Source organism: Nerophis lumbriciformis, linkage group LG36, assembly GCF_033978685.3.
Source record: "Nerophis lumbriciformis linkage group LG36, RoL_Nlum_v2.1, whole genome shotgun sequence".
Classification (NCBI taxonomy): domain Eukaryota; kingdom Metazoa; phylum Chordata; class Actinopteri; order Syngnathiformes; family Syngnathidae; genus Nerophis; species Nerophis lumbriciformis.
Window position 1 is genome coordinate 8,541,045 of NC_084583.2, and position 25,581 is coordinate 8,566,625.

The window sequence follows — 25,581 nt, forward strand, 5'->3', positions numbered from 1 at the left end:
ATCTTTATCGCTCTGGAATAACCTGCCTCAAATTCTCACCGGCATTGAACGTAAACAGGTTTTTAAAAAGAGAGTAATATTTTATCTGAGTCTTTAAATTAGTTTGCTCGTTGGTGATTCGTTTGGTTTTATATTGTGTACTTATATTTGTATGGTAATTATTTTTCTGTGACTGTAAATTATTTGCATGTTTTCTTATTGATGCTTTTATTTTATTTTTTTTCTGTGTTGTGTACCGTATTTTTCGGACTTTAAGTCGCAGTTTTTTTCATAGTTTGGCCGGGCTCCAGTGCAACTTATATATGTTTTTTTCCTTTTTTATTATGTATTTTCGGCAGGTGCGACTTATACTCCGATGCGACTTATACTCCGAAAAATACGGTAGTTATAATTATATGCTTTTATTTGTAATTGTATTGAATTGTGGACCCCAGGACGACTAGTAGGTTGTTGAGGCAACCAGCTAATGGGGATCCTTAATAAAAATGTTGTCTTTATTTTTAAGTGATCACGCCATGATTTTACCAATCCGACCCACTTACCGTATTTTCCGCACTATAAGCCGCCCCGGGTTATTAGCCGCACCTTCAATGAATGGCATATTTCAAAACTTTGTCCACCTATAAGCCGCCCCGGACTATAAGCCGCGCCTACGCTGCGCTAAAGGGAATGTCAAAAAAACAGTCAGATAGGTCAGTCAAACTTTAATAATATATTAAAAACCAGCGTTCTAACAACTCTGTTCACTCCCAAAATGTACGCAAATGTGCAATCACAAACATAGTAAAATTCAAAATAGTGCAGAGCAATAGCAACATAATGTTGCTCGAACGTTAATGTCACAACACACAAAATAAACATAGCGCTCACTTTCTGAAGTTATTCTTCATTCGTAAATCCTTCGTCTTCGGTGTCCAAAGTGAAAAGTTGGGCAAATGTGAGATCCAAAATGGCCGGTTCCGTCTCGTCGAAGTCATCGGAGTCAGTGTCACTGTTATCCAGCAGTTCTGTGAATCCTGCCTTCCGGAAAGCTTGGACCACAGTTGTGACCGAAATATCTGCCCAGGCATTTACGATCCACTGGCAGATGTTGGCGTCGTCTGGCGCTGCCTCCCTGTCTTAGTGAAGGTGTGTTCGCCTTCTGTCATCCATTGTTCCCACGCAGTTAGCAGTCTAGCTTCGAATGCCCTGTTGACACCAATATCTAGCGGCTGGAGGTCTTTTGTCAATCCACCCGGAATGACGGCGAGTATTGAATTAAGCGCGTAAGCGTGTCTCTTAATGTGATGTTATGAGCTAGCAAATATAACAACCACACTACCCAGCATGCAACGATAGTTACGAGCATGCGCGGTAGCCCTGAGAAGCGTTGTATGCTGGCAGTTAGAATGTGGTTATGAGCACGCTGTGAGTAAACGTTGAGAACTCAGTTAACACGCCTCGTCTGCATTATTTATAATTAGACAGACAACACACTTAATAGGAGCCATTTTGGGGTCTTTACATAAACACACAAATGGAAATGAAACGTCACATATCCCAGCATGCACCGCGTGCTTCTTCTTCTTCCGGGGGCGGGTGGTTGCTTACAGTACAAGAAGAAGCGCTTCCTGTTCTATGGGGGCGGGTGCTTACCTTGGCGGTTGCTTGCGTAGAAGAAGAAGCGCTTCCTGCTCTACCGGGAAAAAAGATGGCGGCTGTTTACCGAAGTTGCGAGAACGAAACTTTATGAAAATGAATCTTAATATTTATCCATATATAAAGCGCACCGGGTTAAAAGCCGCACTGTCAGCTTCTGAGTAAATTTGTGGTTTTTAGGTGCGGCTAATGGTGCGGAAAATACGGTAGGTTTTTCTTCGTGTGGCCCCTGAGCTTAAAATAAGTTTGACGTATATGAAAGAATGACTGCGCCAGTGTCTTGTGGTTAGAGTGTCCGCCCTGAGATGGGTAGGTTGTGAGTTCAAACCCCGGCCGAGTCATACCAAAAACTATAAAAATGGGAGCCATTACCTCCATGCTTGGCACTCAGCATCAAGGCTTGGAATTGGGGGTTAAATCACCAAAAATTATTCCCGGGCGCGGCCACCGCTGCTGCTCACTGCTCCCCTCACCTCCCAGGGGGTGAACAAGGGGATGGGTCAAATGCAGAGGACAAATTTCGCCACACCTAGTGTGTGTGTGACTATCATTGGTACTTTATCTTGAACTTAACTTAGCCTGCAACCAACAACAAAACATGACTAGCAGTATTGTGAGTCCTTGTGTCGACAGGAGAAATAATCAGTTCCGTCATGACAACCATTTTTGGGAGAAAGCAATGAAGAAATGTGTCACTTCATGACTCACACGAGCATGTCAGGACGAGTATGACTGAAAAGGGAACCGAGGTTGACGCCGTGGTTAAGGATTCAGTTTCGTATGAAAGCAAAACTTAAAGAGACAACTCTTTTCTTTAAATTTGTGTGCAATATTAAGAGGTGGAGCGATAATAAAATAGCAACTTGAGTCAATAACGTCACGGAGTTATATATTGAAGTAGAAATCAATGCATGTGATGAATATAGCGGTCGGGGGATGGGGTGGCATTGCTTCATGTGTCTGCCTAAAAACAAACAAAAGGTGCAAAACAGCAGCAGCAGCGTTCTTGATAAGGAGAGACTCCTTATTGTCCACCCACAGGAGGGAAAAAAACACCCGCATGAAAAGGATACAAAAAAAAAACCTGCAGCACGTGTGGGCGGCGAGAGGAATAAATGATGATTTAGGAGGCGATGTGCGCCATTACGAAGCATGTTTTTGTTCCGTGCAGTAAACAGTCTGATGGCCAGCAGCAACATAAACACTGCTAGTCTTCAAGCCAGAGAGGGACAAAGGATTAATGATAATACAAATAAATGGGGGGAGGGTGTCATGTTGCAGATGCAGAAACATTTGCAAAAAGGCCGCACCGTCATTTGGCAGTCAAACTACTCACAAAAGAATCGACGACATGTTTTTTTTAAACAAATGTAAAATAACAGGTCATCATCCATCGTATATCCAGACTACAGATGGGCATTGTGATGATTTAGTTGATAAGTAGATTATCAAAATATCTGTTAATCATCAGTGTACTACTTGACAACAAAATGCAGAGGCACCCTTTTTTTTTTGTTAATGTTACTATAAAGGTGTGCAGAAAAAACATTTCCCAAGTAGTTTAAACAATTTTTCGATGTAATATGAACTATGTAAAAAAAACAAATAAACATTGATATCGTTCTCTAGTATAGTCAGATTTTTTTTTAATGTATTTTTTTGCAATTATTTTATTTTAATTATATTTTTTATTTTATTGTTATACATATATTTTTTTTTAAAATACATTTTCAAGGCCATCTCCACACTTGTTGTGCATTTACATAATTAAGACACCATAGTCAATTAATATATCGCTAGTGTGTGTGTGTGTGTGACAATCATTGGTACTTCAACTTTATATCGTAAAAACAAATATTAATCAAGAGTGCACTACTTGGCAGCAACCAGCAGAGGCGCCATTTTTTGTTATTGTTACTATAAAAGGTGTGGAAAAAAAACACATTTCCCAAGTAGTTTAAACAATGTTTTGATATAATATGAACTATATATATAAAAAAAAAACATTGATATTGTTCCCTAGTATAGTCAGATTTTTTTAAGAATGGATATTTTTGCACTTATTGTATTTTGATTATATATATTATTTTTTTAATACATTTTCAAGGCCATCTCCACACTTGTTGTGCATTTACATAATTAAGACACCATAGTCAATAAATATATCGCTAGTGTGTGTGTGTGTGTGTGTGTGTGTGACAATCATTGGTACTTCAACTTTATATCGTAAAAACAAATAATCAAGAGTGCACTACTTGGCAGCAACAAACAGAGGCGCCATTTTTTGTTAATGTTACTCTAAAAGGTGTGGGAAAAAAACACATTTCCCAAGTAGTTTAAACAATGTTTTGATATTCTATGAACTATGTAAAAAAAACAAAAAACATTAGATATCGTACTCTAGTATAGTCAGATTCTTTTAAGAATGGATATTTTTGCACTTATTGTATTTTGATTATATATATTTTTTAATTATCACACATACCGTATTTTTCGGACTATAAGTCGCATTTTTTTTCATAGTTTGGCCGGGCTCCAGTGCGACTTATACATGTTTTTTTCCTTTTTTATTATGCATTTTCGACAGGTGCGACTTATACTCCGAAAAATAAGGTATATATTATTTTTTAAATACATTTTCAAGGCCATCTCCACACTTGTTGTGCATTTACATAATTAAGACACCATAGTCAATTAATATATCGCTAGTGTGTGTGTGTGACAATCATTGGTACTTTAACTTTATATCGTAAAAACAAATATTAAGAGTGCACTACTTGGCAGCAACCAGCAGAGGCGCCATTTTTTGTTAAAAGGTGTGGGAAAAAAACACATTTCCCAAGTAGTTTAAACAATGTTTTGATATAATATGAACTATGTAAAAAAAACATTGATATTGTTCTCTAGTATAGTCAGATTTTTTTAAGAATGGATATTTTTGCACTTATTGTATTTTAATTATATATATTTTTTAATTATTATACATATATATATTATTTTTTTAAATAAATTTTCAAGGCCATCTCCGCACTTTTTGTGCATTTACAAGTCATATCTAACAATTGTGACAACGACTTTTTACTGTCAACTGAGTTTAGTCTTTTAATGATTTCTGCTGGTGGTGTGCCTCCGCATTTTTTCAACGCAAAAAATGTGCCTTGGCTCAAAAACGGTTGAAAAACACTGCCCTACGGAAGATGAAAACATTTCGCGCATACAAAATGAAAACAACGAAAAAGGTGCGGGGCCGGTTCCTTCCCGCTAAAACCTATTTCTGTGCGACGAGGGAAGTGCATTATAGCCCGTTAGTTGATTAACTGATCATTAAAAAGCTTGACCGGTGTGGCCATTTTGCTGCTTGGTCTGGTTCTGTGTGAAAAAGCACAAGTGGATACATGCCAGTCACGGCTTTCATGTGCCAATTTTGAGGAATTTCCGTGCAAAAGAGGCTAAAATTGTTAAGGGTGCTACACAATGAAAACATTGAGTAGCACAGAAAAAAAATGGTTGCATAGAAAACAATTCAGAACAAAATGAAATGTCCTAAATAACGCAATTGTACTACCGTATTTCCTTGAATTAGCGCCGGGGCGGTAATTAATTTAAAACCTCTTCTAACTCCGGCGCTTACCAAAGGCATGCGGTAAATTTAGGCCTGCGCTTATAAATTTGAGTGTGATGTAAGGATACCATCATGAAAAGCACATTTAATAAAAAAAAAAACGTTATTATGGTCTTACCTTTACTTATAAATGAAGTCCATGCGCAGCTCCTTCTGAACAAAAGCATCGATAACTTGTTTATAGAAGTCTTCCTTATCTTTCTTCAGTTTTAAAAGTCTCTGTCTCGATGGAGATCTTCCTTTAATTATTACCTCCTGCTTCAATTGAAAGTCCAGTTTAGAAAACTGTTGTTGTCACTTCTTCTGCAGCCGAGTAGTCGCAAGAATGATTCCTGGGATCACTAGCGCCCTCTACCACCATGAGGCGGGAGTCATTTAATGACTCATATTTGACACACGCAGCTATATTAATACAACATTTTTACTGCTCTTTTTAGCATATTCAATAGCTTGGACCTTAAATCCTACTGAATAGCTCTTTATCTTTTTCCCTTTATGCGATTTTAAATTATTGAAATTAGCCTCCTCCATTTTGGAAAATGATGCCTTGAAAGGTGAAGTGTCACTCGTGACGTGACGAGTTTGACCCGGCGGTAAAACGAGGCAGATGCTAATTATTCTGCGAAACGAGTTTGACCCGGCGGTAAAACGAGACATGCGCTAATTATATTGTTAAACAAGTTTGACCCAGCAGTAATTCTAAGCATGCGCTAATTATTTTGCGAAACGAGTTTGACCCGGCGGTAAAACGAGGCATGCGGATAATATATACCCGGCGGCAATTCAAGGAAATACGGTATTAACACTCCAACGTATAAAGACATTTCTGATCATAACGGTATTAACGTTACGTAAACACATGCCAGAATGACTTCATACGTTTTCACCGTAGTGAATCCTGAATTGAGTCAGTCCTCGGAAAAGTTAGCGGGACACCCGTAAAAAGGAGGCTGCTTGCAACCTTTACACAGATGCCTAGGAGGCGCCAACTTTTCACAAATAGTTTAAAGGGGAACATTATCACCAGACCTATGTAAGCGTCAATATATACCTTGATGTTGCAGAAAAAAGACCATATATTTTTTTAACCGATTTCCGAACTCTAAATGGGTGAATTTTGGCGAATTAAACGCCTTTCTAATATTCGCTCTCGGAGCGATGACGTCACAACGTGACGTCACATCGGGAAGCAATCCGCCATTTTCTCAAACACCGAGTCAAATCAGCTCTGTTATTTTCCGTTTTTTCGACTGTTTTCCATACCTTGGAGACATCATGCCTCGTCGGTGTGTTGTCGGAGGGTGTAACAACACGAACAGGGACGGATTCAAGTTGCACCAGTGGCCCAAAGATGCGAAAGTGGCAAGAAATTGGACATTTGTTCCGCACACTTTACCGACGAAAGCTATGCTACGACAGAGATGGCAAGAATGTGTGGATATCCTGCGACACTCAAAGCAGATGCATTTCCAACGATAAAGTCAAAGAAATCTGCCGCCAGACCCCCATTGAATCTGCCGGAGAGTGTGAGCAATTCAGGGACAAAGGACCTCGGTAGCACGGCAAGAAATGGCGGCAGTTTGTTCCCGCAGACGAGCGAGCTAAACCCCCTGGATGTCTTGGCTCACACCGTCCCTTATGCCACCAAAGATGATCAAGAGAAGAATATCGACCCTAGCTTCCCTGGCCTGCTTACATCAACTCCAAAACTAGAAAGATCAGCTTTCAGGAAAAGAGCGCGGATGAGGGTATGTCTACAGAATATATTAATTGATGAAAATTGGGCTGTCTGCACTCTCAAAGTGCATGTTGTTGCCAAATGTATTTCATATGCTGTAAACCTAGTTCATAGTTGTTAGTTTCCTTTAATGCCAAACAAACACATACCAATCGTTGGTTAGAAGGCGATCGCCGAATTCGTCCTTGCTTTCTCCCGTGTCGCTGGCTGTCGTGTCGTTTTCGTCGGTTTCGCTTGCATACGGTTCAAACCGATATGGCTCAATAGCTTCAGTTTCTTCTTCAATTTCCTGCCTCCACACTACAACCATCCGTTTCAATACATTCGTAATCTGTTGAATCGCTTAAACCGCTGAAATCCGAGTCTGAATCCGAGCTAATGTCGCTATACCTTGCTGTTCTTTCCGCCATGTTTGTTTGTGTTGGCATCACTATGTGACGTCACAGGAAAATGGACGGGTGTTTATAACGATGGTTAAAATCAGGCACTTTGAAGCTTTTTTAGGGATATTGCGTGATGGGTAAAATTTTGAAAAAAACTTCGAAAAATATAATAAGCCACTGGGAACTGATTTTTAATGGTTTTAACCATTCTGAAATTGTGATAATGTTCCCCTTTAAGTATATCCCCAACATGAACGGTAAGGACGTAACTACGCGCCTAACGTAACACGTTAGTTAGTTGCTTCTCCTAAGTAAGTCACAAGCATGAATGCCAAAGGACCGAGTAAAAAAATGTATTCAGTATAATTAGTAATTGTGAAGAATATGACACTTATAAAAGTATGTTGTGTTAAACCACTAATGGTAACATAACCTACCAAGCTTGTGGTGTTCTTGTTACTTTTTTAATTTGAAAAATGTAACCGAAAGCAAGTTGCAAACAGCTAAGTCCCTTTAAAATTATCAATTTATTTCTAGTTCTTGTATTCCTATTTTTCTAAAAATGTTGTATTTAATTATTTTGGTGTTGATATGATATGGTTGTAATAACTGATGGATTAATTTATGTATCTGAAATTAAAACAGTCACAAGGGCACGATATACCGTATTTTTCGGACAATAAGTCGCAGTTTTTTTTCATAGTTTGGCTTATACTCAGGAGGGACTTATGTATGAAATTATTAACACATTACCGTAAAATATCAAATAATATTATTTAGCTCATTCACGTAAGAGACTAGACGTATAAGATTTCATGGGATTTAGCGATTAGGAGTGACAGATTGTTTGGTAAACGTATAGCATGTTCTATATGTTATAGTTATTTGAATGACTCTTACCATAATATGTTACGTTAACATACCAGTTGGTTATTTATGCCTCATATAACGTACACTTATTCAGCCTGTTGTTCACTATTCTTTATTTATTTTAAATTGCCTTTCAAATGTCTATTCTTGGTGTTGGCTTTTATCAAATACATTTCCACAAAAAATGCGACTTATACTCCAGTGCGACTTAAATATGTTTTTTTCCCTTCTTTATTATGCATTTTCGGCCGGTGCGACTTATACTCCAAAAAATACGGTAGTGCAAATGTTAAAGTACATGAAATTATGTGGAAATTTTGTTTTTTGGAGAGAAGAGACAGAAGTTTGTACAGGCGACGTTGAAATAATATGGCTAGTCTGCTCATTAGCATAGAAAATTGAGCTGCGATAGTCTTCTGACCAACGATAATAGCTTTTACCTTTTTGTGGCATTTGTCGGTCACTCGGAAGAACATGACCAGTGCTAACGTGGAAAGTTGAATTATATTTCCTCTTATTCTTGTTAAAAAGACGAATACCTTGCTCATTTTGCAAAGCGGACCTTGTTTTTATGTCAGCACGTCTGTGATACGCCAATATTTAAAGCGGAGACATGACGTCGGACATATTGAGGGAGGATGCGGACTCAACCTTGGTGGTTTAGAGTGTCCGCCCTGAGATGGGTAGGTCGTGAGTTCAAACCCCGGCCGAGTCATACCAAAGACTATAAAAATGGGACCCATTACCTCCCTGCTTGGCACTCAGCATCAAGGGTTGGAATTGGGGGTTAAATCACCAAAAATGACTGATGAGGATTCACCATTTTATCTTTTTGAAGCTGAATATACAGAGGATGAACTGCTGCTTATAGAAGCGAGCACGAAGAGACGAGGTGAAATATCGGCGAAGCCGAGAGAGTGAGGTCGGCGTGACGTAATGCTGTAAATGTGAAACCGGGAGCCAAGCTACAGTACAGGCCAAACGTTTGGACACACCTTCACATTTCAATGTGTTTTCTTTATTTTTAAGACTATTTACATTGTATATTGTCACTGAAGGCATCAAAACGATGACACCTGTGAAGCGAAAACCATTTCAGGTGACTTGCTCTTGAAGCAGGGAATGTTTTATTTTCTAGTTTCTTCACAATAGCCACCCTTTGCTCTGATTACTGCTCAGTGGCCTAGTAGTTAGAGTGTCCGCCCTGAGATGGGTAGGTCGTGAGTTCAAACCCCGGCCGAGTCATACCAAAGACTATAAAAACGGGAGCCATTACCCCCCTGCTTGGCACTCAGCATCAAGGGTTGGAATTGGGGGTTAAATCACCAAAAATGACTCCCGAGCGGGGCCACCGCTGCTGCTCACTACTCCCCTCACCTCCCAGAGAGTGATCAAGGGTGATGGGTCAAATGCAGAGAATAATTTCGCCACACCTAGTGTGTGTGTGACAATCACTGGTACTTTAACTCTTGAGTTGAATGATGCGGACACGTTTGTTCCTGGATACTTTCTGATCCGCCTTGGAGACTTAAGTGAGTAATGTGTAACTATAATGATGTGATACTTGTTATCAACAAACGTGCTGTTTTAGACCGCAAAGTTGTTCAATTAAGGACACCTGTTCTGGCTTGTGCGCTATTGTGTGCTTAGCTGTTGTGTAGCTGCTAGCTCCTAGTAGCCTTTTAACTTTAACTTAAAGAGTGTTAGCTTGTGCCTTTGCTCGCGAGCTAACAAGTGTGAGACCAAGTTGTGTGAAAAATAGATTTAACTATCATTTTAACCAGTCAGACAGCTAAACTTTGTCTACATCAATGCAATCTATTAAATAGCCAACATTTGAAGAATTAAGAAAAAATAGAATTCTACACATTGAGTCTATTAGTGCTAAAACTACCAAAAATTAATCAATAGTCAATATAACTTTGCAGCTTTTTTAGAGGAAATTAGACTTTAGGTTTTGTTGTTTTCTTTGCTTGTATTTTAACTGCTTTTTAATACATAAACAGGGTTAATTGTTTTGTTTTGCACTTTGCATTTCCTTTCTTTTAACGAATACATTTAAATAATCATTCTAATTTGTGTAACAGCTGAATAAGCAGCATAGTTACAATATAAATAAATGTTTATGGATGAATTATTCACCTTTGTTGTCCGTAAGCAAATGCTTGAAATAACTTCAAATAAATAGGAACCATTAAATATGCGTTCGCTGTATTATTTGACTAATCGTTAAGATAGTCGTTAAATAATTGATTATCAAAATAGGTTAGTTGCAGCCCTACTCTGTCTGATGCACTTTTTGTCTATTTTAGGTGCAAAATGACAATGAAAGTGTTGAAATCCATGTTTGCATGAGTGCCACTTTATTCTATTTTCTAGTTGCACCACCTATTTGTAGTCACAAACACCAGTAAATTTGTCGCACTGTACAGCCATGTATGATGTATAAATACTGCAATGTAGTGTTGTCCCCATACCAATATTTTGGTAGCACTACCAAAATGTATTTCGATACTTTTCTAAATAAAGGGGACCACAAAAATGTCATTATTGTCTTTATTTGAACAAAAAAATCTTAAGAGTACATGAAACATATGTTTATTATTGTAATTGAGTCCTTAAATAAAATAGTGAACATACTAGACAACTTGTCTTTTAGTAGTAAGTAAACAAACAAAGACTCCTAATTAGTCTGCTGACGTATGCAGTAACATATTGTGTCATTTATCTACCTATTATTTTGTCTATATTATGGGGGACAAACTGTAAAAATTGATTATTAATCTACTTGTTCATTTACTGTTAATATCTGCTTACTTTCCGTTTTAACATGTTCTATCTATACTTCTGTTAAAATGTAATAATCACTTATTCTTCTCTTCTTTGATACTTTACATTAGTTTTGGATGATACCACACATTTAGGTATCGATTCAATACTGTTATGGTTGGAGGGAGTTGTGACGGCACAGACACAAGGCGGCGGTATAGCTGTATGTATTTTATTATATATAGTATAATATATATAATAATCAGCAATAATACTATGAATGGTGTGTGACAAAATTCAAGAGTGTGTGTGTGAGGCTATGTGTGTGAGTAGCTGTAGTGTGTGTTCCCTAGTGTTGGATCGAGAGGGACAAGACATAAAAGCATTATTTATTTTGTCTACATTATGACGGACAAACTGTAAAAATGTATTATTAATCTACTTGTTCATTTACTGTTAATATCTGCTTATTTTCTGTTTTAACATGTTCTATCTACACTTCTGCTAAAATGTAATAATCACTTATTCTTCTCTTCTTTGATACTTTACATTAGTTTTGGATGATACCACACATTTAGGTATCGATTCAATACTGTTATGGTTGGAGGGAGTTGTAACGGCACAGACACAAGGGGGCGATAGAGCGCTATGTATTGTATTATATATATTATATATAATTATCAGCAATAATACTATAAATAAACTATAGAATGGTGTGTGACAAAATTCAAGAGTGTGTGTGTAAGGCTATGTGTGTGATTAGCTGTATGTGTGTGTTACCTAGTGTTGGATCGAGAGGAGGGTCAAGACATAAAGGCATTATTTATTTTGTCTACATTATGACGGACAAACTGTAAAAATGTATTAATCTACTTGTTCATTTACTGTTAATATCTGCTTATTTTTGGTTTCAACATGTTCTATCTACACTTCCGTTAAAAGGTAATAATCACTTATTCTTCTCTTCTTTGATACTTTACATTAGTTTTGGATGATACCACACATTTATGTATCAACTCGATACCAAGTAGTTTCAGGATCATACATTGATGTGTCCAGGGACGTATTTCCTGAGTTTAGAAACATAATATACATTTTTTTAAATGAAAAAAAGATTTTGTGATGCTAAAAAATATCGATGTAATCATAGTAGTATACGCTATTGTACTTGGTATCATTACAGTGGATGTCAGGTGTCGATCCACCCATTGTGTTTGTTTACGTTGTGACGCAGGTGAGCTATTGTATCCTCCTACGGTGTGTTGTGAAGCATGTTTAGCTATTCCTCGTCCTGCAGTGATAATGATACTTGTAAGAAACTTAAATTATTTGTCACCATGGAGGCCAGGATTAGTGATTTAGAAGTAGCTAAAACACTGAGGATGGATGTTAGCTGCTCGCTAGCTAGCCATGTCTTAAAGCACCTCCTCCTAAGGGTGTTTCAGTGTTATAACTTCACCTTTATCTTTACTTTTTACACCAAAATGTGTCCATTCTCCCTTTTCTGTCTACACACTATGTCTGCTTGTAAGTACTCTGTGTGTGTGCGCTGCCAAACATGCTCCTCTGCGCTTAAAAAAACAGCAATGACACAACATGACGACGGGGGTTTGGATGACCGCTACTTTTTAGAGGCGGTATAGTACCGAATATGATTCATTAGTACTGCGGTACTATACTAGTACCGGTATACCGTACAACCCTACTGCAATGTAATGCAACAAAGGGACTTTTGTTGAGCGATTCCCCTTAAATGTGAAACTATTATGTATTGTGGTCAGACTGTGGGAGATAAAAACATCTTGTGAGTGGAAAACAATGCACAACAAACAAAGAAAAAGGTGCCCCATGAGTTGCCAGTTAAAAACAAATCCCCACATGGAGTGGCTGTTTGCTTATTGACCAGGAAGCTGGGCTTGAGGCGGCACGAAAAACAGGAGTGACGTCACTGAAAGGTAAAAGGAGACCAGGAGCAGGACTATGGATGAAGCGTTAAAAAACTACGCTGATGGTAAATGTGCCAGCGTGAGATGTGTGGGTCTTTTTGTGGGTCATGTGTTGCTGCTGCAGATAGAGGAGAAGGACATTCAATCTGCATTCCAATTACATCTAAGGGGGAGTTGGGGGGGGGGCTTCATCCAGGAATACTCTACTAGCCCACTCCCAAAAAAAAAAAAAAAAATCCCCGGAAGCAAGAGGCAGGCAAGGCTGATTTTGGCTCTGCAACCTGAACTGAGGGAGCAGCTAAGAGGAGAAGAAGGGGTGCAGAATGAACACCAGCAAGACAAACACAACTCTGTGCTGCAGGCTGGGAAAACACAACTTGCATAGATTTCGCCTTAGAGAACATAAACACGACTTCCACTTCTACATTTTGGCTTTGGCGCAAACATTCCACATGCCTTTGCAAAATAAACACTGCCAAGTTTGTCCCAATTCAAGACAAACAAAATCAAAACAATCAGCTGTTGCTCTCTGTCCCTTTTGCTCGCACTGAGCTGGGGGAAAAGCTTTTGTCTATGCCAGGGGCCCCCAAACTTTTTGACTCGGGGGCCGCATCGGGTCAATTTGTGTTTCATCTGATATCACATGGACAAAGATAAGACCTTCTGGGGGGAAGTTTTGTGATCAGATGAAACAAAAATGGAGCTGTTTGGCCACAATACCCAGCAATGTGTTTGGAGGGGAAACAGTGAGGCTTTTAATCCCAGGAACACTATGCCTACCGCCAAGCATAGTGGTGGTAGTATTATGCTCTGGGCCTGTTTTGCTGCCAATGGAAGTGGTGCTTTACAGAGAGTAAATGGGACAATGACCTCCAAATTCTTCAGGACAAGCTAAAATCATCAGCCCGGAGGTTGGGTCTTGGGCACAGTTGGGTGTTCCAACAGGACAATGACCCCAAACACATCTCAAAAGTGGTAAAGTAATGGCTAAATCAGGCTAGAATGAAGATTTTAGAATGGCCTTTCCAAAGTCCTGACTTAAACGTGTGGACAATGCTGAAGAAACAAGTCCATGTCAGAAAACTAACTGCACCAATGTTGTCAAAAGGAGTGGTTGAAATTTCAAACAGAAGCTTGTGGATGGCTACCAAAAGCGCCTTATTGCAGTGAAACTTGCCAAGGGACATGTAAGGAAATATTTTTACCTTTTAAGGCTTAGTGGCCACATGCGTGGACAGCACCGTTTAGCTCTTATTTCCAAAATTGTGTACACTACTGAATTGGGGTCTTATAGCCGCTTATGTGGACACTTATACTGCCATCTGGTGGTGTCAGAAGAGTATAACATACAATGGAATTTGGGGGGTGAAATAGTGTAAAAATAAGAATTAGCATGCCACTAAACATGAAGTACACGTTTGTTACTTATGGACTAATAAGTAGGGATGTCCGATAATGGCTTTTTGCCGATGTCCGATATTGTCCAACTCTTTAATTAGCGATACCAATATCAACCGATATATACAGTCGTGGAATTAACACATTATTATGCCTAATTTGGACAACCAGGTATGGTGAAGATAAGGTACTTTTTGTTTTTAATTAATAAAATAAAATAAGAAATAAATTAAAAACATTTTCTTGAATAAAAAAGAAAGTACAACAATATAAAAACAGTTCCAGTACATAGAAACTAGTAATTAATGAAAATGAGTCAAATTAACTGTTAAAGGTTAGTACTATTAGTGGACCAGCAGCACGCACAATCATGTGTGCTTACGGACTGTATCCCTTGCAGACTGTATTGATATATATTGATATATAATGTAGGAACCAAGATATTAATAAAAGAAAGAAACAACCCTTTTGTGTGAATGAGTGTGAATGAGTGTAAATGGGGGAGGAAGGTTTTTTGGGTTGGTGCACTAATTGTAAATGTATCTTGTGTTATTTATGTTGATTTAATAAAAAAAACAAAAACAAACATAAACAAAAAAAACGATACCGATAATTTTTTATATTACATTTTAACGCATTAATCGGCCGATAATATAGGCCTGCCGATATTATCGGACATCTCTACTAATAAGTACATCATATCAAAAAAATGATTTTTAGTTTTTATTCTAATTTAGGTCCAATAAGCCCAAATAGCAAAGAGAAATAAAAATAAAAAGCATGTAAACAAACAGCTTGGGCCTTAAGAGGTTTTAACATTGCTGTATGTATACTTTTGACCCAGCACATTTGCTCACATTTTCAGTAGACCCATAATAAATTCATAAAAGAAGCAAACTTCATGGATGTTTTTTGTGACCAACAAGTATGTGCTCCTATCACTCTATCACAAAAAAATAAGGGTTGTAGAAATGATTGGAAACTAATATATATATATATATATATATATATATATATTCCTTGCGCACTAATTAACTGAAAGAACGCGCACTTGATGTCATGTTATCGACATTTTTATACATACAATATGCGAGAGTAACAAGCGGTAGAAAATGGATTAGAAAGGACATACTAAAAAAAATAATTAAAACGTTTTTTTTTGCTTGGGACTTCCCGCGGGCTGGATTTTGGACGCTGGCGGGTCGTAGTTTGGGGACCACTGGTCTATGCAGCTCCCTGTGCTTGGAACATGTTACAAAGAGACTGCATTTTTTTATCCTTAAATGCTTTTAAATGTAAACTGGGAGCATTCGAAGGAGCCTCAGTTATCTGTACCGTATTCTTCGGACTATAACTCGCAGTTTTTTTCATAGTTTGGCCGGGGGTGCGACTTATACTCAGGAGCGACTTATGTGTGAAATTATTAACACATTACCATAAAATATCAAATATTTATCTCATTGACGTAAGAGACTAGACGTATAAAATTTCATGGGATTTAGCGATTAGGAGTGACAGATTGTTTGGTAAACGTATAGCATGTTCTATATGTTATAGTTATTTGAATGACTCTTACCATAATATGCTATGTTAACATACCAGTTGGTTATTTATGCCTCATATAATGTACACTTATTCAGCCTGTTGTTCACTATTCTTTATTTATTAGGGACCGAATGTCCCTTTGGGACAGAGGACCCTATTGAAATTGTAAGGTTTTATTATTATTCTTTTTTCTTTATTATTATTATACCGCCGCCTCTTTGAGCTGTAATTTGACCCCCTTAACATGCTTCAAAACTCACCATATTTGACAAACACATCAGGACTGGCGAAAATTGCGATCTAATCAAAAAACCAAACGCCAAAACTCAAAATTGCGCTCGAGGAAAAAACACAGACAAAACTGCTTGTAACTTCCGGTAGGAATGTCGTAACAAAAACCTCTATGTAGGTCTGACTTAGACCTAGTTTTAAATTGCCTTTTAAATGTCTATTCTTGGTGTTGGGTTTTATCTAGGGCTGCAGCAACTAATCGATTAAATTGATTACAATTGATTATAAAAATAGCTGGCGATTAATTTAGTCATCGATTCGTTGGACCTATGCTATGCGCAGAGGCAAAACATTTTTTTTATATAAACCTAGTGATGGGTCCGGCAACACCGATGCATCGGCGCATGCGTTGAGCTCATAGAGCGAAACCCTGTGTCGGTGCGCGTACCACTTTTAGAAAGTCACGTGACCGATACGCGAACTGTGTCGCACTCCCGCCTCTTCTGTGCCCTGTGAGCGGGTCTTTTCTACAGCCGGAGAAATAATAACTAAGAAGAGACGACTGAAGTGTTGATAACAACCAAACTTAACCCCCGCCCTCTATATCCCACACCCCGGATTGTAAATAATTCAATGTATATACTCTGATGATTAACTTGTGTGATGACTGTATCATGATGTTAGTATATATCTGTATCATGAATCAATTTAAGTGGACCCCGACTTAAACAAGTTAAAAAACTTATTGGGGTGTTACCATTTAGTGGTCAATTGTACGGAATATGTACTTCACTGTGCAACCTACTAATAACAGTCTCAATCAATCAATGAAAGAAATAGTCTAAAATTGAATACGTTGGAAAAACTGTTTTTTCTTTAATAAAAATGTGTAAAAAATTAATTAAAAAAAATCCCAGTCCACAAGCATCCTCATTCACAACACATTCTCTTAGAGTTCCATGTTATGATACATGTTCACATTTTTTATTGACTGTATCTAAAAAAGATAAAAATATATTTTTATTTAAATGAAGATATGAAATAATCCTAAATGAAATACAATGACTTGGTTTATATTATTGTATATACTAGGTCATAAAATCAGTGTCAGTTGAGTCGGTCCATAGGTTGCCTGTAGGGATTTTTAATGTCCAGCAGATGTCAGTATTTAGTGACAGTATCAACACAGTTTTGCAATGTGTCGAAACGCTTCATGACGCCTCATCAACCCATCACTATATAAACCTTTATTTTTAAACTGCAACATGTACAAACAGCTGAGAAACAATAATCGAAATAAGTATGGTGCCAGTATGCTGTTTTTTTCCCAATAAAATACTGGAAAGGATAGAAATGTAGTTTGTCTCTTTTATCCGATTATTAATCGATTAATCGAAGTAATAATCGATTATCAAATTAATCGTTAGTTGCAGCCCTAGTTCTATCAAATACATTTCCCCCAAAAATGCGACATATGTTTTTTTTCCTTCTTTATTATGCATTTTCGGCCGGTGCGGCTTATACTCCGGAGCGAGTTATACTCCGAAAAATGCGGTAAGTGTTTGACTTGATGTCCATCCTGTCATTTTATGTGTAACTCTGCTGCTTCTTGGCCAGGACTCCCTTGAAGAAAAGGTTTTTCCCCTCTCAGTGGGATTTTTCCCCTGGTTAAATAACAAAACAAAAAAAAGAAACAGCACAGTGATGCTATATTTTTCAATGCTGGTCCTCCCTGTTTAGCTCCAGTGAGTCTGCAGCAAACATGTCTGAGGACTCCTGGAGACGGCGCCCCCTCTCGGCTGCCAAGCGAACAGCACCGGCGAGGGGAGAAAAACAAGTTTGATTGGCAGTCCAGTTCAGCTCGCAGGAATCAAAAAAAAAAAAAAAAAAGGCTTAGCAAAACAAACCGCTCGACATGTAGACGCTATAAAAACAACCGTGTTGTGTTCATGTTGATGTGGGCAAACTGCATTTTTTCACTTCACACTTTTAGCCCGAATCCTCGCCTGGTGACGTCATCGCCCATCTACTGCACATCTAATGTTGATTTGTTAACATGTTTACTCCTTCAACAGAAGACTATTCAACACTTTGTTTTTTTAAGTATTCATGACGATTATAGGGGGGGAGGGAGAAAAAAAATCAAGGCTTAAAAGCAACTTCTCATAAAAGTTACTTTTGATAGTCTATTTCTGTCCGAATGTAACAAAAATAGCCATGTTAGCAAAGTTAGCAAGTGCGATATGAAGTTTGGCTGGCTTCATTTTAATTAGTTTAGAATTGACAACGTAATTGTGAAAACGCTAACATATAAATGTACGAGGTCGTTTAATGAATGTTGAAGTGGAATTTCCCCCCCTTTGTGAAATGAATGAAGTCCGTTATTTAGTTAGCCTAGCTTGGCGGCGACCTACCTTGCATTGGCTTCTGAGCGGGTACTCCATCTTATTCGCACAGATGATCATTTTCCAGCCAGTGTGCGCTTTACGTGGACGCGGCGGCGGTGCTTTTCTCCCGGGACAGAGCGAACAAAAGGCAGCCGGTGGAGACGAGCGGGTGGCTGTCCGCCGCTGGAGCGAGGCTGCCTCGCAAGTGGCGGAGGAATCTTCCACCACGCGAGCTGACAACTCCGGTAACAGCGCGGGCCAATCAGAGCACGGGAGGGGGGCGGGGCTTGGCTGACATCGGAAGTAAGAGAAGGGGGGAGGCGGGGATTGGGTGACGCAGGGCGGAAGTGTGAAATAACATCTGCAAACAAGTGCAGTGGGGAAACAAAGGAGCTGGTGTATAAATATATATTTATTTTATTTACTTATTGTCTTCGGACATGATACATAGCACACATATTTTAAAACATGTCAATACAACGGATCAGTCAAATTAAGCAACAACAAAAAAAAACACACGAATAAATGAAACATTTCCAACCTGAGTTAACTTCAAGCCATCCTACTTTTTACTTTATTTTGTGTATAATAGATTGTAGAAAATAAATAACGCATGCATCCTTACAAGAAGAAACACGCAAGAGTTTATGTCATCATTTTTTCCATTCTGTATTCATTCTTCTTAAAATCGTCTTTAAAATTGTCACACATCATTTTATTCCATCGCTTAAGTCGGGGGTCTTCAATGTTGTCCAGGCCTTATATACCTTGTAACAAGTTTTATATTAAAATGCTCATTAAGGCGCTTTGTTATTGTGCAATACTAAGATATTAAAATAATAGCAGTGGTGCCACTAGTAGCTAGTCTCATCACTAGCCCACAAATTGCTAGCTGGCAACTAGAGAGCTAATCGCTAGTTGGCAACTAGTCTGCATATTGCTAGCTGGCAACTAGTCCCCAAATCACAACCTGGCAACTAGAATACCAGAATGTTAATTGCTAGCTGGCAACTAGTCTGCAAATTGCTAGCTGGTAAACAGTCCCCAAATCACTAGCTGGCAATTAGAGCACTAATCGCTAACTGGCAACTAGTCCCCAAATCACAAGCTGGCAGCTAGAACACTAATTACTCCCTGGCAACTGGCACACTTATCGCTAGCTGGCAACTGGTGCGCCAATCGTTAGATGAAAACCACAGTGCTAATCGCTAGCTGACAACAAGAATGATAATCGCCAGCTGGAAAATAGTCTGCAAATTACTAGCTGGCAACTAGTCCCCAAATCGCTAGCTGGCAAATAAATAATGATAAATGATAAATGGGTTGTACTTGTATAGCGATTTTCTACCTTCAAGGTACTCAAAGCGCTTTGACACTACTTCCACATTTACCCATTCACACACACATTCACACACTGATGGAGGGAGCTGCCATGCAAGGCGCTAACCAGCAGCCATCAGGAGCAAGGGTGAAGTGTCTTGCTCAGGACACAACGGACATGACGAGGTTGGTACTAGGTGGGGATTGAACCAGGGACCCTTGGGTTGCGCACGGCCACTCTACCACTGCGCCACGCCGTCCCTAGCTGGCAATTAGAGCTTTAATTACTCCCTGGCAACTGGCACACTTATTGCTCGCTGGCAAAAGGTGCGCTAATCGTTAGCTGCCAAATAGAGTACTAATCGCTAGCTGACAACCAGAATGTTAATCTCTAGCTGGCAACCAGAGCCCAATTACTCCCTGGCAAATGGTGCGCTAATCGTGAGCTGACAATTAGAGTGCTAATCGCAAGCTGATAACCAGAATGTTAATCGCTAGCTGGCAACTAGTCTGAAAATTGCTAGCTGGCAACTAGTCCGCAAATCATTAGCTGGCAATTAGAGCACTAATCGCTAGCTGGCAACTAGAACGCTAATTACTCCCTGGCAACTGGTACGCTAATCGTTAGATGAAAACTACAGTGCTAATCGCTTGCTGACAACAAGAATGATAACCGCTAGCTGGCAACTAGTCCCCAAATCGCTAGCTAGCAAATAGAGCCCTAATTACTCCCTGGCAACTGGCACACTTATTGCTAGCTGGCAAGTGGCACGCTAATCGTTAGCTGACAAATAGAGTGCTAATTGCTAGCTGACGACCACAATGTTAATCGCTAGCTGGCAACTAGAGCCCTAATTACTCCCTGGAAACTGGCACACTTATTGCTAGCTGGCAAATGGTGCGCTAATCGTGAGCTGACAACTAGAGTGCTAATCGCTAGCTGACAACCAGAATGTTAATCGCTAGCTGGCAACTAGCCTGCAAATTGCTAGCTGGCAACTAGTCCGCAAATCACTAGCTGGCAACTAGAGCACTAATCGCTAGCTGGCAACAAGTCCCCAAATCACAAGCTGGCAACTAGAACGCTAATTACACCCTGGCAACTGGCACACTTATCGCTAGCTGGCAACTGGTGCGCTAATCGTTAGACGAAAACTACAGTGCTAATCGCTAGCTGGCAACTAGTCCCCAAATCGCTAGCTGGCAAATAGAGCCCTAATTACTCCCTGGCAACTGGCACACTTATTGCTAGCTGGCAAATGATGCGCTAACCATGAGCTGACAACTGGAGTGCTAATCGCTAGCTGACAACCAGAATGTTAATCGCTAGCTGGCAACCAGTCCCCTAATTACTCCCTGGCAACTGGCACACTTATTGCTAGCTGGCAAATGGTGCGCTAATCGTGAGCTGACAACTAGAGTGCTAATCGCTATCTGACAACCAGAATGTTAATCGCTAGCTGGCAACTAGCCTGCAAATTGCTAGCTGGCAACTAGTCTGCAAATCATTAGCTAACAACTAGAGCACTAATCGCTAGCTGGCAACAAGTCCCCAAATCTCTATCTGGCAACCAGATTGCTAATCGCTAGCTGGCAATTAGTCTGCATATTGCTAGCTGGCAACCAGTCCCCAAATCACAAGCTGGCATCTCGAGCGCTAATTACTCCCTGGCAACTTGAATACGTATCGCTAGCTGGCAACTGGTGCACTAATCGTTAGCTGACAACCAGAATGCTAATCGCTAGCTGGCCACTAGAGCGTTATCCGCTAGCTGTCAACTCTTCTGCAAATTGCTAGTTGGTAACCAGAGCGCTAATCGCTAGCGGGCAACTACAGCTCTAATTGCGAGCAGGCAGCTAGCGTGCTAATCGCTTAAATGCTAGCATGAATAAAAGAATAGTTTGATGCTTTCCCGTCCAAACTGAAAGGTGAAGTAAATAGGTGTCATGTATAAACACTACAGAGTGTTGGATCAATGCTCATGTGGATTTAAAAACATTTACCTTGTGGAAAAATGATATTTATAAAAAAGTCCAATAATTGAAGCCTGGTGCAGGACCAGCAGCGTGTTGAAGACTTCTGGACTAACTTATTCCATCAATGTGCCTCCTTTAATAGTGACACCATGATACAGTTTCATATACAGTACATATGATGTATGTTCATATACAGTACATAGCATGTATGTTCATATACAGTACATATGATGTATGTTCATATACAGTACATATGATGTATGTTCATATACAGTACATATGATGTATGTTCATATACAGTACATAGCATGTATGTTCATATACAGTACATATGATGTATGTTCATATACAGTACATAGCATGTATGTTCATATACAGTACATAGCATGAATCATGGCCACCAACACTGAGGACAAACTTCTCATATAAATAATTGTCTCGGCCACATTTTAACTGCTAGAACTCATTTGACTGACAACATGTTCAACTTGTGCACAATACAAGGAAGACTAGCTTGCATCTTTCCACACGCTCAATCATTTTTTGTGCACTTTTCCCTCATAAGTGACGCATGTCAACAAGACTTAAGTGTTTAACTGGCTTGGTGAAGCTTCCACTGAAAGGCATGTACAAAGCGCCACATACTGGATGTCATATTTGAACTAACTTTGACCATAGCACGACTACAAACCCCTAAAGCAGTGACGTTGTCACGTTGTGTAAATGGTAAATAAAAAGAGAATACAATGATTTGCAAATCCTTTTCAACTTATATTCAATTGAATAGACTGCAAAGACAAGATATTTCATGTCCACACTGGAAAACGTTGTTATTTTCTGCAAATATTAGCTCAAAAAGCTGGCACAAGTGGCAAAAAAGACTGAGAAAGTTGAGGAATGCTCATCAAAGACTTATATGGAACATCCCACAGGTGAACAGGCTAATTGGGAACAGGTGGGTGCCATGATTTGGGTATAAAAGCAGCTTCCATGAAATGCTCGGTCATTCACAAACAAGGACGGGGGCGAGGGTCGCCACTTTGTCGAAAAAATGCCTGAGCAAATTGTTTAAGGACAACATTTCTCAACCAGCTATTGCAAGGAATTTAGGGATTTCACCATCTACGCGCCGTAATATCATCAAAAGGTTCAGAGAATCTGGAGAAATCACTGCATTAAGCGATGATATTACGGACCTTGGATCCCTCAGGCGGTACTGCATCACAAACATCAGTGTGTAAAGGATATCACCACATGGGCTCAGGAACACTTCAGAAAACCACTGTCAGTAACTACAGTTGGTTGTGTTGGAGGCAGATATTTACATATATCCGTATTTAAGTGTTACTTCTTTAATTTCATAATCATATTACAAAACAGCTAGTGTTTTTCTTCCAATTGTGGTCTTTTGGTGTGCTAACCTTGGGTATGGAATGTAAGAAAGAGAGATACTCCGTCTTCTTATCTATTCTTCTGTCCAGATGCAGAGGACAATGGGCATGTGTTTGGGCTGGAAAGACAAGACAACGAGGGGGGGAGGGAGAGAGACTTTATAGAAGAGAAGGTTTCCATATTTTAGGGAAGACCATCTTAGCTGCGTGATTGAATGTTATATGCTGGACTGGTCTCATTTATATTTAGAAAGCTTTGCAAATATATTACAAAATACCCATTCTGTCTCTGGTGGTTCTTTTACTCAACTTTAAGTGTCGTAAAGAGCTTGGGAGCGACGACCAGAAACTTGAATTCCCTGGGAGGAACAACTGGTCCAAACGCAACAGTCGCTACATCTGTAAGTGCGAGTTAAAATTCTACTATGCAAAGCCACAGTCATTTATCAACAACACCCAGAAACGCCACTGGCTTCACTGGGCCCGAGCTCATCTAAGATGGACTGATGCAAAGTGGGAAAGTGTTCTGTGGTCTGACGAGTCCACATTTCAAATTGTTTTTGGAAACTGTCGACGTCACGTCCTCCGGAACAAAGAGGAAAAGAACCATCCGGATTGTTCTAGGCACAAAGTGTAAAAGGCAGCATGTGTGATGGTATGGGGGTGTATTAGTGCCCAAGGCATGGGTAACTTACACATCTGTGAAGGCACCATTAATGCTGAAAGGTACATATAGCTTTTGGATCAATCCAAGCAACTTTATCATGGACGCCCCTGCTTATTTCAGCAAGACAATGCCAAGCCACGTGTTACAACAGCGTGGCTTCGTAGTAAAAGAGTGCAGGTACTAAGGCTAAAATATGAGAAGGGAGACTGTTGAACAACTTAAGCTGTACATCAAGCAAGAATGGGAAATAATTCCACACAAAAATGTGTCTCCTCAGTTCCCAAACCTTTACTGAGTGTTGTTAAAAGGAAAGGCCATGTAACACAGTGGTAAAAATGCTTTTTTTGCAATGTGTTGCTGCCATTAAATTCTAAGTTAATGATTATTTGCAAAAAAGTGTGAACATGAAATATGTTGTCTTTGCAGTCTATTCAATTGAATATAAGTTGAAAAGGATTCGCAAATCATCGTATTCTCTTTTTATTTAAACAACGTGACAACTTCACTGCTTTTATGTATTTTTTTGCTGCTTTATAAGTGTGAGGTTTACAGTTCTACATTGCTTTATTTACAATATAGTCTTGAAAGGGGAAGTATAAAAACACCCACGGAGGGAAAAAAAAAAAAAAAAAGTGCTGTATATGAGGTCAGATGAGAATGAGTCAGGCCTGTATAATTTATATCCCTGCAATGTGAAAGTAAAAGGGCAAGACAGTAAAAAGTTGGCAATGGTGTGGTGGCACAGCAGGTCAGCCAACATTTTGACCTAGTTGTTGTTGTTACTCTTTGTACGGTCACACTCTGTCCGCTCCTTTTGGAAGACAATATAAGGATTGTTCTTTAGTTTGCTTTTAAAATCAGGTACTTTCCATGCGGCATGGAGGACTTAAAAAGACATGGTGACCTCAAATTTACAAATCATGTCCTCATTATTCAAATAACATGCACTCAAATATTGTGAAATAAGGTTTTACACCCACCATTTGGAGGTCATTGTCCCATTTACTCTCTGTAAAGCACCACTTCCACAGGCCTACAGCGTCATACTACCACCCCCATGCTTGGCAGTAGGAATGGTGTTCCTGGGATTAAAGGCCTCACCTTTTCTCCTCCAAACATATTGCTGGGTATTGTGGCCAAACAGCTCCATTTTAGTTTCATCTGACATCACATGGACAAAGATAAGACCTTCTGGAGGAAAGTTCTGTGGTCAGATGAAACAAAAATGGAGCCAGCAATATTTTGGAGGAGAAAAGAGGAGGCCTTTAATCCCAGGAACACCACTCCTACCGCTAAGCATGGTGGTGGTGGTGTTATGATCCGCTGCCCGGATCATATTTTTGTTTACGTTTTCAAGGCACTTGTGTTTTTTGTTAGTTTTGGACTCCTTGAGTGCCTGTTTGTACACCTGAGTTTGTTGCCATGGCTGCTTATTGTTTTCACCTGCCGCGTGTGTTCCCGACGCGCACCTGTTTGTCATCACTGACATTATTATTTAAGCCTGCCTTCCCTGTCAGTCTGTCTTGCTTCCTAGTTTGTTTTCATACAACAGATGACGACTTTTGTTTCCTGCTCTGAACCTGCTAACTTCCACGCTAGACTCCTTTTTCACCTTCTAGCTCCCACGCTAGCTCCTTTAGTTTTTGCCTTCTGTGCTATGAGCACGTTTTTGTTTGTTCCAGTATAATTTATTTATTAA

At 39.3% G+C, this 25,581-nt stretch overlaps 1 protein-coding gene across 1 annotated transcript in view; it reads right to left on the reverse strand.

Annotated features, from left to right (window-relative positions):
* Nucleotides 1–18,740, reverse strand: part of sesn4 (sestrin 4) — a 47,183-nt gene extending 28,443 nt beyond the window's left edge. Inside the window, exon 1 of the mRNA XM_061930209.1 lies at nucleotides 18,555–18,740. Coding sequence (XP_061786193.1) covers nucleotides 18,555–18,605 — 51 coding nt within the window. The 5' untranslated portion in view covers nucleotides 18,606–18,740. The remainder of the gene's footprint in view (nucleotides 1–18,554) is intronic.
* Nucleotides 18,741–25,581: the final 6,841 nt, after the last annotated feature.